The following is a 15683-nucleotide window of genomic DNA, read 5'->3' as shown; positions in this document are numbered from 1 at the left end:
TCTTGCAATTATTAATTTTCTTCATTCATGAATTCCCTTTTGGATACAATTTAAAGCACAAATACAAATAGCACATAGAATAGCACTGGTATGAAAATGCTCAGTTTCACATATGGGGATGTTTTACTGGACTTGTTTTCAACAGAGTCCTTCCTAACCAGAAATGGTGTATTAACTGCAGGATTTGTAAAGAAAGAGGGAGAATTGACTGCTCAATGTGGCTAAGTGGAGTTGCCAACACTGCCACATTGGTCAGACCAAGCTTTTGATGTATAAGCACAAATACAGGCTGGGCAATGAGTGGATTGAGAGCAGCCCTGAGGAGAAGGACTTGGGGGTGTTGATTGATGAGAAGCTCAACAGGACCCACCAATGTGCCTTTGCAGCCCAGAAAGCCAACCGTATCCTGGGCCGCATCAAAAGACGCGTGACCAGCAGGTCGAGGGAGGTGATTCTCCCCTTCTACTTGGCTCTCGTGAGACCCCACCTGCAGGACTGCGTCCAGCTCTGGGGCCCCAACATCAGCAGGACATGGACCTGTTGGAGTGGGTCCAGAGGAAGGGCACAAAAACGATCAGAGGGCTGGAGCACCTCTCCTATGAAGTCAGGCTGAGAGAGTTGGGGTTGTTCAGCCTGGAGAAGAGAAGGCTCCGGGTAGACCTTATGGCAGCCTGAAAGTACCTAAAGGGGACCTACAAGAAAGCCAGAGAGGGACTTTGTACAAGGGTGTGTAGTGATAGGACAAGGGGTAATGGCTTTAAACTGAAAGAGGGTAGATTTAGATCAGATGTAAGGAAGAAGTTCTTCACTGTGAGGGTGGTGAGGCACTGGGACAGGCTGCCCAGAGAGGTTGTGGATGCCCCATTCCTGGCAGTGTTCAAGGCCAGGCTGGATGAGGCTTTCAGCAACCTGGTCTGGTGGAAGGTGCCCCTGCCCATGGCAGGGGGGTGGAACTAGATGATCTTTAAGGTGCCTTCCAACCCAAACCATTCTATGATTCTACGATCTGGGAACTTGTCTAGATCTTAAAAAAAATTTGTGAGGAACTCAGTAGTGGCCTTTTTTGTCAGCAACAGTAGCCTCAAAAATACTTAAGAAATACTGAGTAAATAGCTGGATTTCTAAGTCACAGCAGAGAAGCAGAGAGGTTGCATGATTACCTTTGTGAGTGACATACACTGCAGTGATGAACTAATTGGTGATTGCCAGTTAAATGGACTGAACAAAGCTGTAAACCCTGGACATGTTAATATGCCCATTATTTTTTCATCAATCCTCTTTTCTAATTCTGTTCTTTTCAGAAAAGCCCACAAGTGACATCTTTCCTTCCCACCAGCTTCACTAGCAACACCAGAAGAGACAAATGGCATGAAGTTTTCCAGGACTGCAAATGTATGAGTAATCTTTGAGAGATATTAAGTACTGCATTTCATGCAAAACTGAACTAATAACGAACCTTCCTCATAGATCATGTCCAAATTGAAAGGGGTTTCAAGCCACACAAAAGATTTCATAAGGCTCCATCATTAGTCCAAGGACTGTTAAACATATAAGAAGGCACCTTCAAATTTATCTTTTACACTCTCTTCAATCACTGCTCAGTCTTGCCTTTTCTCTTAATGCCCTGTCCAATTTGTACTGTAAACGCCTTAGAGGATGTGCTGACAAAACGCTATTATCCGTCTGAAACACCTCTCAGACATCTTCTCCCTTATTTTCAAGACCAAGGGCTGCTCACCAGGTGACTGTGGAGGGGAGGGAAGGAGGAGGCTGCACAGGACGGGTGAGGCTGCACAGGAGGGGTCAGGCTGCCAGGCTGCCCCTGGGGCACAGGACTTGTAGCAGGCTCCTTTGGCACCCCTGGGGTAACCCCCAACCAAACCGACCGGCACCGTGAGCTGCTCTCCCATGGACCCAGCCCGTGTGCCCTGTCAGCTGGGTCAGGGGATCCCACATCCAGCAGGTCACCATGGGCAGGATCAAAGCCACAGCACTGTGAAATATGTGGCAGCCGTGCTGCCAGATGTGAGAATTACTCTAAAAGCATGAGACTGAAAGCTTTACAGGATGAGTTAGCCATCAGGGAGCCAGGGTCTGAGTAAATATAAAATAACAAGTTTCCATTTAACTCAATTTTATACACTGTTATTGTATTCTTGCAGTGGTTTAAAAAGTGTGCATTCCAGCACAAAGGAAATGAAACAGCAATGGCAATGCGTTGTCACTGGTGATTTCAAAGTTAGCTACGCTATGCCTGGAAAAATACAGTTTCCTTGTGCTGCAACTCTTCAGTAGGCCAGTTAATCAGGTGATGCAAATCCGTGCAGCTCTGTCTGGAAACCTCAGCAATAACACAAGATGTTGCTCTCCTGATTACTTTTTGCTGAGCCTACATGCTTTGTAAAGCCAGTACAGCAAGTTGATAATGATGCATAAAATGGAAAATCCTTCTGAGCACACCCAAAATCACTGTGGATGTGCAAAACAATCGCAATGGTGCTGTGTTATTTGATGGTTCTTACTACACATATGACCACACGAATATATTCAGGCTTTCCCTACTTTTAAATAGGTGCAACTCCACCTCTTGTAATGCATTTACTCCTGATTAACACACCCTTAAATATGACTGGAGTATTTAGGTCAGGCACAGAAAAAAGAACAGAATGTTGTGGGACTAAAGATGAAAATCTTTAGTGGTGTCACTCCACAGATTCAAATCAGCAGACAATTTGGCCTAGTTACTTTCTTCATTGACATGTCTACCCTCTGAGGCAAGGGTAGCTGGATATTTTGAGAATAAAAACACTTTGGGGACATATATGCCACTATCACACATCAGCAGTAGTTCTTTCAGCATTACAAAACTTGCAGGAAATTGTTTGGAGAATTTTCAAAGTAAGTTTTCAATACTTTTCTATTCATCTCCATAGTCACAGTGCTCCTCAAAGGTTAGCTGAAATAGCTGCAGGCAGTGGAGAAATCAGAGAGAGATCACATGAAACACAGCCTGGTTTCTGGAAAAAAAAGGATATTCAGCTCCTCCTCTATACCATTACTCTGTATCATTTTGACCACTTTTGGGACATTAAATACTGGAAATAGCTCAGAAAGCGTTTGGCTTAACATCTATGTCTATATATCATAAGGACTACTATATAATGTAAGCGCTTTAAATCCATCCGAACTAGAAAATGTAAGCTACATAATGCCAAAAATGTCATTAGAATGTAAGCACTGCACATAGACACACTCCTAACATCCTTCCAGGGTTCATTCCATATTGAAAACCAAAGATTAAACGTACTGCCTCATGCACATTACACCATTAACTTTGTATTATAAATCAAATGCAATTTTTTTTTTTTTTTTTCACTGCATTAGCTTCCTTAGGCAGGTAGCAGTGAGGTAAGATGAGATGTAGTACTAATACCTGGGAATCAGATCATCCTGAATTTAGTTTGGCTTAAACAGTTGTGGAACTACAATCTCAGCTGACAATGACATTGAGGGACCTGAGTTGTTACAGGTGAATTTTTGCTTCACTACTAAATAGGGAAAGCAATTGGAGACCAGTCCCCAGATTTGTCACTCAAATGTAATGAAAGCAAGACAACATATATTTCTTAAAGTACAGACCAACCATTCCGAGTTGCCCATTACAGCAGTACAGTTTTATTTGACATCTGTTGGCAAGTGGAGGGGCTTATTTCTTCAGTTTTATTCCAGATCTTGACTCAGAGAGCCTCTGGAGATACTTGAGACCAGTTTCCTTACTGTTTCTACTTGTTCTGCTTCCAAAGTAGGGCAATGTTAGTTTATTTTCTCTAAATTTGTTTATAAATTTCTTCATTCTTGATTGTTCGTAGCATATTTCAACCTATGCTCAAGGAGGCTTTTCTTTGTTTATTCATAGCTTCTTTCAGTGAAGTTCTGTAGTCTAATTTGAACATCTTGGCCAAAGCTTTTAACATATTAGCTATTTTATTTGCTCTTAATTCAGTCATTCAGCCATCAGATCTGGAGATTTCTGTAATTATGTGACTCACCAGGGAGATGCTCTACAAAGCTCCACCAACATTTTTCAGTTCTTTACTAAATTTAAACAGAGGTTTGATATTTTTAAAAAAAAGCCCTTTATTAATATTTTTAATTGCTTCTAATTAAGTTACGGGAACTGTAGATGTCTCTGACACAATGTTTTCATATTCCAGGTTTTCAGATTTTAACATATGCATAGTTACTGCTCTCTGGGAGGAGAAAACCACTCCCAGAACTGGGAGAGCATTCTGCACTCCAGACTACATGGTGCACCATGTTCCAGTTCATCTTTTTGGAATAGCCTCAGTTATAAATAATAAGACTTCTGTTTGTTTTTGGAAAAAAATGCAAATTAAACTTTAAAGGAATGTTTTAAGATTATGTTTTTTCATGTCCATTTTGGAGTTTTCTCGGTTTACTTCTTCTCATCATACCGTATGCCTGTGAAGACACAAAAACCTCAAATAACTTAAAGTTTCCTTACCTGTGTACCAGCTGCTTGCGGCTTACACAAATAGCAGTTTCATAGTCATGAGTGACACACACTTTATGTGGGCTGCACTTCACCTTCAAACATGGATCTTTGGATGGATCAAGGGCTATAAAAAACCAGACATATTAAAAAAGAAAGTGAGAAATGCATATAAAGTTATCTCTTGGTTGACAGATGACAACTGGTTAGAATGAACACTCCCACATCTGAGTGAATAAATACTTTGCCATTTTAGAGTATGTGCCGTTGTTTTCAGACTGCATGTTAAATAGAAATGTTTAAGTAGAAAGATAGATGGAGAGCTTAAAGACTCTGATCATTGAACAGTGATCTGAGTCTAACTTGGCATTCACATTAATACTAGACATGATACTTTGGGATGAAGTTCTGGTATAATAATCTATATCATGCTGTTTATTTCATAGCAAAGTTATGGTGGAATGAAATACACTCACAAGTAACAAAATGACTGGTATTTTAGAAGCTATCTAATAACTGACATATTGCAGAGTGCTAATAAATTTAGTTTCACAGATACTATGTATAACAGGCATATTATTTTGTAGAAGTTATTTATAATTTTTACAGACAAGCATCTCCTGTACTTAAAATGCTTAAGTAGAAGAGCAGTAATAACAATAAAATAATCCTGGGCTTTTATACAACAGTTTACATCACCAGCGGTGCTGTCGGAAGTGAGATTAGAAAGCATGATGAGTTGCTACCTCAGAGCAAATATGCCCAAACTGTTGTCCCTGCTAATGCTCCCCAGAGAAATTTCTTCCTCTAAAGTCAATCCTTACACTCTTTGTTCTCCTTCCGACACTATCCGAAGTTCCCCCTCTTGGTGGTAGCATCCCTGCTTTGGTCTGAGGTTGTGGTTCCCTGCGGACTGATCACTGTTGCTTTGTCCTTCTCTCCAGCAGCCCAACAGGAGCCTGACGGGACTGGGGGACAGACAGGGACACATAGCCCAGAAATGTATCTTCAGTACTTCAGTCAGGCCCAGGATGAATAACACAGTGGTCAATCTTTCTCTCAACAGTTCTTAAGCTGCTGGAGAAAAGGACATGGCAGTAGTAAAGGGAGCTTCTCTCCCTCTAATGCGATGGATGATTTGAGGTACTGCAGCTAGTCAGGAGTCTGGAAAATTGAGTGTGCAAGAGTGACATGCAATCCTGCATTGGAAAGCGCAGGGTACTAGGGTTTATGCTTTGGTACCGTCTTTACAGTTTTGATTAGGAAAGATCCCATGAACCTTCCTCCTGAAGGAAGGGGGAAGGTTCATGGGATCTTTCCTAATACCTATTTCCCAGTCCTCTTGTTAAAATCTGCCTCTCTATGACAGCGTACTGCAAGGCAGCACAATAATGCTGGACCGTAATGATGATGCAAATAGACTTAAAGGCCTGCAGACAGAAAGTAAGCGTCAAAATTGGCATTTAGCCAGGACACAAGGATTAACACACACGTGCACACACGTGTGCACACACACACACATGCCCTGCTTATCTGAAAAGAGCACTCAGAGACCGAAATGGCACAGCGATACACTGCCAATATTCTAACAGGAGGATCCTGCAAAGATCCTCATTTAGTTTGCAATAAACCGTTTTCCCCAAACACACTCAGAAAGGAGCAGTGAGAGTCTGAAAAGCCCCTTCATTTTTTTTCTTTATATACAAAAATGTCTCCTAACACTAAATGAAGAAATTAGCACATGGCATATTACACTGGGTTTTACTAGAACTGCACATACCTTTCCCCTCTTCTCAAATAAATGAAGATATTAAGCATATATCAGAGGCCTGATGTGGTAAAATTAGGATTTGGGTTGGGATCATCCTGTTTAGCACCCAAAGTGAGCGAGGGTCTGATCTCAGTCGAGGCAGGAGCTGCTCCTTCACAGAGACAAGAAGATGCTGGTGCATTAGGCACGGGCGCAGGTGCCGGAGCAGCCTCCTGGTCCCTACAGAAGCTCAGCAGAGGCAGACAGTATTTGCTGTCCTGCCAGTGTGCAAGTCTGTCTGCTCCTGCCAAGTTTCTATAGAACGCTTCCTTAAATGAGTGGTGATTTGGTAATCTTGGAAATAAAAAAAAGAGGAGCGATACAGTGCTATGCTGGATACCACTCCAATTAGAGCACTGATCCCACCTGGGAAAATCTTTTATAAATACTTTTCTGCAATCAAGTCCCATTTGAAAAGCTATCTATCTAAATTCGTTCTCTTACAAAAGGATGCTTCTAAAGATCAGCAATACAACGTATCTGCCAGGATGAATTACAAATATTCAAAAAATGGTTATATGAATACTTCAGAAGAAGGGAAGTCACAGCCATACAGAGAAATTTCACCTTTAAGAAGTGATTTTTAGATAAGCTTTTTTTGGACATTATTTTGCCTTGGATTTGACTTTCTATGCCTCTTCAATGTACCCGCAAATCCCATTTTACCTCTCCCCTCCCTCCCCACATAATGGGCCACTCGTGGAAATGGGCAACTCCTAGTTTCATTTTGGGGACTGTATAAAACTCTTATTGCATATTATGATAACTGAGCTTCCCACTTTTACTGAATGATCAGAGAAACTTTTAAAGGATACTATTTGACGTACAAGAAGTTTCAGTTTGCTATGTACCAAATTTCTTTATATGGCAGCAAACGTACTTTCAACAAGCAGAGGATTCTTCTGTTTTCCTGCAGTGCTAAAGTGCTGCAGCTGTTCGGTGTTGGTTTAAACAGCCATAGCTACAAGCTCTTACCACATTAACACCCATTACACATTTGTGATGGGCAATTGAGCTTCACTAGTGCGTATGTATTTAGTGGAATGCCTTTGGTGCAAGACACGGGGAAATCGTAAAAACAAACCAGAAGTGTTAAAAGCATTTTCTTTTAAAGCCATTAAAACTGATAGAAAAGGTGAAGTGAGCAAGGAAGGAGAAAAGACCATCTGTTTCCTGCACCATAAACAACAAGGCATCAACATCCAATGAGTTGCCATTAGGAAAATATATAGGCAGTGTTTGAGGGGCCAGGGTCTGTCCCACTGAAAAGACCAAAGGCTGAAAAGGCCCTTCAGGGGTGTTTTGCTGCTGCCTCTTGGTGTCTTTTCCAAGTCAGACTAACATGCACATGAGAAGTAGCCCATCCCCTGCTCCTTAAATTCCCAGAACACAGCAGGTGAGATACACATTCTTAATCCTCTTACTTTGCTCTCACCGGAGACTGAGTTAAAGACCGAGGTAGATATTTGACAGGGATTGAAATGACAAGCCACAATTTCCTTACCTATCTGTCTACGTAGATATTCTTAAACTGCAAAACAGAGTAACATACCCTCCTTCTGCAAAGCCTTTAATAAGTAAGCACCACTTGGAGCATGAACGGTCACCAGATCATAGGTTCAGTGGGCTGATGTAATTCAAAGGTCATATCCACACGAAAAAATTTAATGACCAGAACTTTTGCTTGCTTGCAGCTGGCCTTGCTCTTTTACTGGAGCTCATGCACATTGTCTGCTTTTGCTGGTGACACATCCTTGATGCAAAACGCTGCATCAACAGAAACCATTGTGCAAACTGGCTAGGAGCCCAGGGCTAATAGCTGCCAACCTCGCTGGGCTGCTGGAGAGCACTCTGGCCTTGCGCTCATAGTCTTCTATCAGCCAGAGCCTGCATAAGTAGGGATGTGGGTTTAGCCTTGCAAGTCAATATTAGTTTGTCATGAATAAGAGAAGCAAGCTTTAGGCCCCCATGGTCTTTGTGACATCATGCACAGTTTCAATACTTAGCATTTTTTCACAGTAAAAGAAGAATTATATCCACTTCAGGAACTCCTTAGGTCTTCTAAGGCAATAAAAATGAATGCAATTCTGAAGTATGTACCTTCTGAAATAGCATCACACAATATATTATTGTTAAAAGAAACAAAACTTTCAAATATTTTGCAGTTAAAAAATTGTCTATTGAAAAAGAAAAATATTGTTGAATGGTGATCAGTTTGAAGCAAAGGAATGGGAAAAGATGTGGTTGGAAATCCCAGTCACTATTTCCTTTTAAATCAGGCCTCCTGAACTTCTCTTTACCTCAGCGTCTTGCTTCTAAAATCTGAAAAGAATAATAATGCTGGCAATAATAATAATAAAAAAGCTTTTCCCCACCTATATGTTGGATTAATTATTTCATTCATCATGGAAAAGCTTATGAAGATCCTTAAATGGGACACACTATAGAAGCATCATTTATTATTCATTATAAACAGCCTTTGCCTACAGTTCAAAACAGTAGCAGGAAGTTTATTAAATACAAGCAAAACTGTGGGCTTTGTCAGAAGACAGCAAAAAACCCCATGATGCAGATTATTATTTCTTGAGGTTTTTTTCCACTTCTGCAGAATGCATGATCCATATGAACATAAAGGGTCAAAATAGGGATTTATATGTCTGCAAAGTTCCTCACCATGTTAAATAAGTTTGGAAGGTTGTTCTACTGCTAAGCAACACAAGCCCTAAGGAGAGCTCATAATAAGAAACAATTTCTGAAATATGCTAATCAAAGATCATGCTTTGTTAATCAGATTTCTACATGACTAGGAGCAGATGCTCATCATCTGCAGAAGAAAAGACCCTTGGGAATAAGATGAAACACAACAACCATATTTGTCATCACAGTTCTTTCTGCCCTAAAGCAATGAGTATGAAATCTTGAAAATGAAGAGCCAAAAGTACAAATAAATAAATGAAAGTGGGAAGAGGAGTGAGCAAAAATTTGAAGGTTTTTATTTTAAAGATGTTATTTTATCAGCTTGAAAGGAAAACTACAGCCATCCCTTTTTTATGTCAAAGAGTCTGCACATAGTTACTCAGGTCTGTCTGCACAGTAATAACAAAAATACCTCAAGCCTGGTTTTAATATGTGAACATTCTTCTACTTTTTCCTTAGGCTGAGACTGAAGGTGAAATTGATGTTACTTAATCTGAGCTGACGGTGGCTGAGGATTGGTCCAAAATTTTTGGAGAGGATACCTGTCCAGCCAGAATTGGAAGGAAAGGTTTCATATGAACGTAAATTCTTTGATGAAAACCCACTTCAGTCACCCTGCCTATCTTTTTTTGAGTCCAGGCTTCATAGTTCCCTGTCCCGAGCTTTTCCCATGTTGTTCAAATCCCTGCACACTTGGTCTCCAAGGGAGGTATCCATCCCAGGAGAAAGCTGTCTGAAATACAGAGAAATACAGTACTGCATATCTCTCAGTGCAATCATTTTCAGAAGTTCTTTATCTTGGAAGAATTTAGAATTTCTGGCTTTTTATCTTGGCTCAAAAGTCTTACTCTTCCTCACTTAACACCTAGATGTTTCTGCTGCTGACATTTGTTTTCTGGCCAGCTGTCCTGGTACTGTGGGCTGTGAAGTCTCTTCCTGTGTGGCAGAGCACAAGTGAAGTGTTTAGATGGGCTAAAGTTTCTGCTTCATTGGCCACAACGTTTTTGGAGGAAAATTGTACTCTACAGGTCAGCTGATTGCACTGCAAAGGGGAAAGGCTTTCATATGTATGCAGTGACCCAAAACCTGTGCTAGGGCCATTTATACAAAATAGAGGTGCAGAATCAGAATTCCTGTCATCAAGAGACAAAACACTTGCACTCCTTTTTTTTAGTCAAGCTTTTATTATACATAGCAACCTAAGTACCCTCTTAAAACTATGAAACTTCTGTGGTTATCTCACAGAGATACCAGAATAATTGGTAAACAATAAACACCAGGGATTGCATCAGACCATGAACAACCTCCTAACGGTATACTGACATCTCTTTCCAATATCAAAAAGGATTACAAACACCAATTGCACCCCAAATCCCTTTCCCTCGCAGCTCCAGAAAGCACACCAGAGAACGTTTGCTTATGAACTGTACATACTTTGCTCTCCCCTCCCTGCACCATTCACCAGAGGTTGTGAGTTTGCAGTATAAATCAGTGTTGGACAAAGACCTAACAACAGTGTTGGAGATACTTTTCTATTACATTTCATGTTTTTATATATTACCACTATAAAAGAAGACTTATGACTTGCAGGAACCTCCTTAGTTCAGACAAGGGCAGTACAGGGAGAAGTTGCTCTAAAAGACTGTAGCTCTATACGCTGCAGCTGTGGGTCATTGTGTTAATCACAACAGAGTAAATTTATTTTTCACACATTTGACTTTAAAAGGGTGATAACAAATAAATACTTTCAATGTCTTGCAGCAATGGATGTGTAATCCTGCAGAAACTGTACAACTAGTTCACAGAAAGATTTATGAGCTTGATTCCGTTTTTATGACCATTCGTTTGGGGGAAGAGAGTAATTTCAAACTCATAGCTGTTTAGTGGAGCTGAAACAAACTACACAATCAAAAAGAAACAGCATTATGTAAATACTGGGTTTTTTGTTTTCAAAATTGCCTGACAATAAGTACTATGATCACTCAATGACAAAAATACTTCTGCATAATGAAATGTCAAGAGCAGTTGCTTTTATGCAATCCCCTTGGAACTGTTCTGACTATATGAGAAAAGAACAACATCTGTTGAGAAAGGTATGATGAACTGGAAAATGGGACCTGCTGTCTTCGATGCAGAGATCCTAGTGCATATTTTAAGACAAAAGAGATAGATAAAAAAACAAAGCCTCTCCATCAAATGATGCGTTACATTATAGGTGTGCATTTCAATATTATTATGTATTACTTGATTCCAGCAATACTCCACAAGCAAGCACGAGAAGGAAAGCAGAGCTCCTGGCCGTACAAGCCAGCAGCTAGGGCGCGGGAATGAGATAGCTGTGAACGCAAGCTGGTCTGGGCAGGCAGGGGCGGAAGGCTGACTCCTCACCTGGCTTCCTCCCCACTCAGCATGAAGCTCAAATGGCAGCTCATCTCAAACTTCAGATCTAAGAGGCAACATTTCAAATCAGCATCTTGTCTCCGCTTACAGCATAGTGACAGCCAAAGAGAAAGTGTGATCAAAGCAGCTAAGTAGTGACTTGGAGGAATTTACTATATACTTCCATGAAAACTGTTGTATAGCAAACGTGTAAGAAGCCACGCAGCCAGCTTAAATATGTATTAATAAAAGTCTCTACAAACTTTGCCCTTGATTTTTGCTAGGGGAAGGGCATGTTTTCAACACATGATGGCTAACACATGATGGCTAAAACCAGTTTCAGTTTTAACATTTCAGTTGTTCGAAGTAAACCATAGACTTTCCCCCAGAATTAGAGCTTCTACTCAGCTTTAAAGTAGATGATGAATTTATGCTTTTTTTTATTAAGGTGAACATGCCCATACATATTAACTTAAAGAGCACTCAAGTGAACGTTGCTCTGCTTCTCTGTGAAAACATGATAGTTTTCAATGGTCCAGTGGTAAACTCCAACCAACCCACGTGCTGAGGTTAGACTGTGGGTGGAGCTTAATCCAAGTGCAATGGGACTACCCCATCGCCCTTGTACGAACAAGACACCCAGGTAAGCCTGGGATGGACTTCCAGGCTTTTATAGCCATTCAGAAGGTTTCTGCCTACACTCTTTCCCCAGATTTTCTTATTTTACAGGTTGGTAAGTGGCTTTGAGTGGCTAAGACTCTGTTGTTTACTGGAGCTGAGTTAACATTTCTTCTCAGAGCTGGTATTGTTAATAATTCTCGTTTTAAAAATTGTTATTTAATAACAGATTACCCCCCCCCCATATCAATTGCAAATAATTACCAATGTTTTTTATTCTGCTTCTGCAAATCTTGGCATAAATCATTCTGCTTCATTAGGGAGAAAATTGGTGTTAGCCCTCCCCCAAGTCTAGGGGAGAACATGTCTTCGATTAACAAGCTTAGATATTTAAGTCTCTCTTTCTCTCTCGCATGCTCCCTCTCTGCATAATTACTCAGAGCAATTTGCATACAGAAATCAATTCGGCTGAAAATTAATTACTGTAGGCCTGAATGTTTCAAACATGTATGTGAATTATTTTCAGTAAATGGAATTTCTCAAGGCAGTTAAACAGTGACATCTCAAACTGTCAGCATTTATTCCATCACCGTGTAGTATTTTTGTATAGTTTTGTTTTGGAGCACTCTAACATTTGAGTGGCTGAAGACATTGGTACAGTGCACAGAAACATCTATTTTAATTTTTACAGGCACTTTCAAAAATCATTTCACATAACTGACATATAATTGCTTTTGACATTGCTGAGGGCCATCCAAAGCAAAAGATGCTTCAAAGGACTCTACAGATTTCCTTTCTGAAGCGAAGGATAAGAACCCGAGTATTTAAATGAACTTGCTTGACAAATATACAGAAATCTGACGCAGTGAAAATAAGTGAAGAAAAGGAAGAAAAGATAGGATTCTAAGTTAGGAAATGTGCTTCCATTGGCGGATGTGATAATCAGTCACAACCATCAACGTAGGTATTTGGCTAGCAACTAGTAAAGAGACATGTACAAGACCAAAGCTGATTTGCTAGAGAGTCATAAAAGAGAAGCTCCTCGTTTGATTTCTGACAATGAATCGTTATGATTTATATCTCAATATACCACAAATGTATCTCAAATACTTCCCCACAATGGGGCAAGTTTTAAATATTTCATATACTTAGGTATGTTTAGCTAATACATTTATCTTTTTAACACCTTCTTTTCATTCTGAAAAAACAAACTTCCACCAGAAAAAAGAAGCTGTCAAATCCAGCTAGGTACTTGCTGTGTTTTTCTGCTAGCACCAGGTGCACTTTTCACAAACAACTCTCCTACCTGCAAGACGGAGGTTCAACCAACATGCAAGTACAGAGCACTTGCATTGGTTCAATAAAGTATGATCTGGCACCGGTGCCATAATGCTTCTCTAAATTCCAAGCACTTCCACTATGTGATAATTTGTGCTTCTACATGTCATACCCGAGGGTGTGTTTCTGCATATCCTGGGAAGCTGAAGGCAAAACAGACCTAAGAAACCTACAGACGGAAGGACATTGGTCAGATGTTCCATTCAATTATTAATTCCAGGAAGTACCGAGGGTACAAAAATAACCCCATTCTCTGGGACTCCCAGGGCTTTGGCATATGTTTAATGACAGCAGCTCTACAGTTTCTCTTTTAGAATCCCTCAAACCCCTGGGGTGATCCAGCTTCAAGCTTCCTGGGATGGAAGTAGAGCGCTTCGAAAGACTGCTCTAATCTTTAGTTGGTGGAACATGAGAAAATGAAGACACCTCTGCTTCTGCCTTCCAGGGAGGACCCGGTTCAGCAGTATCTGTCTTCACAGATCCTCAGCAGAGGAGCAGAGCTAAAAACATGACTGTTTCCTTTGGTCAGCCTCAGCTCTCTGCTTGCTTTTCAAAGGTACCCCACACCAACGCAGTCAAGCGTCTCTAAGCCCAGGCATCCTGATACTCACTCCAAATGATCTCCACCCTACCAGCTTTTCACTGGTCTGCCAAAGCAGGCCCGGCTCTTTCTGCAGGAGAGCCATTCCTGACCCCACCTCCCCGTCCCCTGGGTGCTCCCAGTCCCAGCCATACCTCTTCTGGAATGACATATACTCCCTCAGACCTGCAAGCTCAATTTTCTAGCAAATGAGTGCGAGGAAAAGACAGAGAAACCACTTGGATCTCCACACGGGTAGAACTGGCTAGCTGATAATATCTTGTGAAATAATTGTAAGTCAGATTTTAGTTTTTTGAGAAGCTGAGGCTGCATTTTCCCTATCTGTGACTGAACTTGGGTCCTGCGATACCTGCTGATTCCCTTAAATCTGCAACTCCTTGTATCAGAACAGAACTTTGTTTTTCTCTCCAAAAAACAGTAAGATTTTATTGTCATTGTTGCTGGGGAAATACTGAAGATATAAACTACAAAGATTTTAAAAAATCAAAGCCATACAAAAGACTCCAAATCATTATAAAAAAAAGACAGTATATTTAAGATAACTTCGAGATTTCTGAATACTTGGGCTTGACACTCCTATGGTAATTTTGAAATCCCAGATATAATTTTTCCTGTGAACTGACCTAGATTATTTCTGCTTTCTGTTACACTGGAGTTAATTATCATTTATTTAGTGGGATTTCATTTAATACAAAAAATACTTTGCTCCAAAGCCAATGAAAACAAAACAGGTTATACCTCCTTCAGAAAATATTTTAAATTATTAATGCATAATTAAAGATACACTTTTCCCATTTCAGATGAATACAAACAGGTATTTTGATTTGCTTGGAAAGAAGTTGCATCGTATGTCACAAAACACTTCTGTAATACTTCTGAAGCTGTAGTAATTTATACTTTAACTGAAGCAATAATATAATGGGAAAAAAATTACCACTATTTAATTCAGATAGCAAGTTTGAGAGATACTGATCACTTTTCTGACTTTGATTAAAAACTATAGTGTGTAATACTGTGAACTATGAGTAGGAAAAAATAAAATTGAAACAATACAGAACCCCTCTGTAGTTTTCATAGAGAAAAATCTCTTACCAATCAGATGTTATTGTTCTTCAATAGATATTTTATGTCATTAAATTTCATTTGAAAACATGAATAACAAACGTATCTTTTAATGCTTATTTTTTAGAGGTAATGCAGAAGCAAAAGTGCATCACTGTTATTACTGATTCCGTCAGCAAATAGCAAAATATAAGGACCAAGTGGCTGTTTTTACAAATCAGTATTCCAGTATGCGTAACTACGATTCTTTTCTAATACAGCATTGTAGAGAGCTAGGCAAGCAATAAAAATTCTGGATATGAATTCTCTGAAAAGCTGACGAGTTTGTTCTATTTGTCGACAGACTGAATGTCAATGTTGTAACAGTTACAGCAATTCCCAGCCAGGCACCCTGCGTATCTCTACATACTTGTATTTAAATGTTAAACTAGATAAGACATTCAGCCCTGGAAATAAGAAAATCTCTACTTTTTCCATTATGTTCCTTTGTTTATTTGCTAGGATAAATGAAACAGAATTTGGCTCCAAACATTATCAGCTATTGAGTATAAAATATAGGAGCTCATTTTATGCTTAGGTGCAATATGGATAACATTTTTTGAAACAGTATGCCATGGAAGAATTACCAACTTTACACTTGTTCTTAGCATTCTTAGCATCTTAGC

General features: G+C 40.0%; 1 protein-coding gene across 1 annotated transcript in view; it reads right to left on the bottom strand.

Annotated features, from left to right (window-relative positions):
• The window catches only part of SPOCK1 (sparc/osteonectin, cwcv and kazal-like domains proteoglycan (testican) 1), a 320542-nt gene that overhangs the window by 126571 nt on the left and 178288 nt on the right, over positions 1-15683 (bottom strand). Inside the window, exon 4 of the mRNA XM_010578881.1 lies at positions 4526-4640. Within this exon, the coding sequence (XP_010577183.1) occupies positions 4526-4640 (115 nt within the window). The remainder of the gene's footprint in view (positions 1-4525; positions 4641-15683) is intronic.

Source organism: Haliaeetus leucocephalus, unplaced genomic scaffold (genome assembly GCF_000737465.1).
Source record: "Haliaeetus leucocephalus isolate CR32 unplaced genomic scaffold, Haliaeetus_leucocephalus-4.0 Scaffold656, whole genome shotgun sequence".
Lineage (NCBI taxonomy): Eukaryota > Metazoa > Chordata > Aves > Accipitriformes > Accipitridae > Haliaeetus > Haliaeetus leucocephalus.
This window is presented reverse-complemented; position numbering and strand designations above follow the sequence as displayed.